This window comes from Plasmodium reichenowi, chromosome 5, assembly GCF_001601855.1.
Source record: "Plasmodium reichenowi strain SY57 chromosome 5, whole genome shotgun sequence".
In the NCBI taxonomy this organism is placed as follows: Eukaryota; Apicomplexa; class Aconoidasida; order Haemosporida; family Plasmodiidae; genus Plasmodium; species Plasmodium reichenowi.
Window position 1 is genome coordinate 93,641 of NC_033650.1, and position 1,850 is coordinate 95,490.

At 19.3% G+C, this 1,850-nt stretch overlaps 1 protein-coding gene across 1 annotated transcript; it reads left to right on the top strand.

Annotated features, from left to right (window-relative positions):
• PRSY57_0503700 (hypothetical protein) lies at nt 1–1,395 on the top strand (the record flags this gene model as incomplete). Its single annotated transcript, XM_012906109.2, has 6 exons — nt 1–121; nt 253–309; nt 401–487; nt 557–692; nt 850–1,168; nt 1,292–1,395. Coding segments are annotated over 6 exons (824 nt in total), but the record flags the coding sequence as incomplete, so codon positions are not given.
• Between the last annotated feature and the right edge of the window lie 455 nt (nt 1,396–1,850).

Here is a 1,850-nt window from a genome sequence, read left to right on the forward strand (position 1 = left end):
AACTATTCCTTAGTGTAATATGCTCCTTTGTCCTTTTTTTTCATAAATTGTCGATATGCGAAAAATTAGATTCTTTAAGCAAATTTTATTTTAATGATGTTAAGAGAATAGAAAATGAAATGTAAAATTTTTTACAAAGATAAAATGAAATAAATAAATAAATAAATAAATATATATATATATATATATATATATGTCAATGTAATTTAATTTCTTTATATTTTATTTTTTTCTGTTTGATCTATATTCTAGGTCTAGCAAATCTAATGCGTTGTATCCCCTTATACATGACCTTGAGGAAGATAATCAGTTATAAAATAAATAAATATATAAATATATATATATATATGTATATTTTTTTTTTGTGTTTATTTATTTGTATACACTTTTATATTTAAAGAGGCTATTCAAATGATGAAAATATTTATGACGAGAATTCCTTCCCTGACCCTTTTATGCACCCTGAAGAATGTGTATTGTCATTAGGGTAATTAATATGTACTAAAAATATATCCATACAAATATAATTTAATATATCTATTTATTTGTTATTCAGGATAAGTCATACATGGTTGTGTGACCCTTCTCGTTTTCTAAGTATAGAGCAACAATTAAATATAGAAGCAGAATTGCTTAAAATAAGAGATACCAATTTTCATAAATGTTCAAATAATTCGGTTTATTATTATCAAGTTCATATAAAAAAAATAAAATAAAATATAAATTAAATAAATAATTTAAAAAAATAATGAAATAATATTATTAAATTTATTACACAATAACATATTTCAAGGTTATCATAATATTATTCCTACCATTATTTTTTTATAACATTTCATTTTTTTTCAGGTATCCGTTGCTATAGTCCCAGAAATATTTGTTCCAAAAAATGAGACTTATGAAAATGCTGCTCAACAATTTTCGGAAAAATTATTAAGAAAATGGGGAATAGGAAACAGCCCATGTCATGATGGTATCTTATTAGTTTACATAAAAAACCTAGGGAAATTTGTTATAGCAAAAAGGGAAGGTGTAGAAGAAAAATATATTAAAGAAAATGAAATTAAAAAACATTTTATGAATATTTATTTTGCATCTGGATCCATTAGTAGAGCATTAATCGAATCTATAAGTTTTATGAATAAAAAATTACCCTCCAAACCTACAGGTATAAGGAATTATATTGCTATGGGAAAAAACTACATTAATCTAAGAACAAATAAATTAATATATATATATATATATATATATACATATATATAATATATATTTATATTTTTTATTTTTATAGAATTAACTAATACAGCAAAAATGTTTTTAATACTAATACTTTTTTATATCATATCCATTATTATTTTATATGTAACTACTTTAATGTATAGTAAAAGTTTATAAAAAAAATAATGTATATATAAATTTATTTACCTATGTGTAATTTTTTTTTTTTTTTTTTTGTGAGGGAAATATTAATCGTCATATATTATTAATATAAATAAATAAATATATAAATATATATATATATATATTTTTTTTTATGACATTTATATATTATACATACATTTAATAATATATGTATATAATATTATTCGTAATGCTTTTCATCAAGTGCAATATGTTCATACGAACATTGAGTGTTGGACATTTTTATTAATTCATTAGAAAATTATAGAAATAAAAAACAAAAAATTATAATAATAAATAAAATAATGAATAAATAAATAAATAAAATATTAAAAATATTTAATATGGTAAATACTTTAGTTCGTGGAATATTAATATGAACGTTTGAAAAAATAATTACAACGCATAAAAAAATATATTAGTGTGTATTTTTTTTCTTTTTTTTTAAA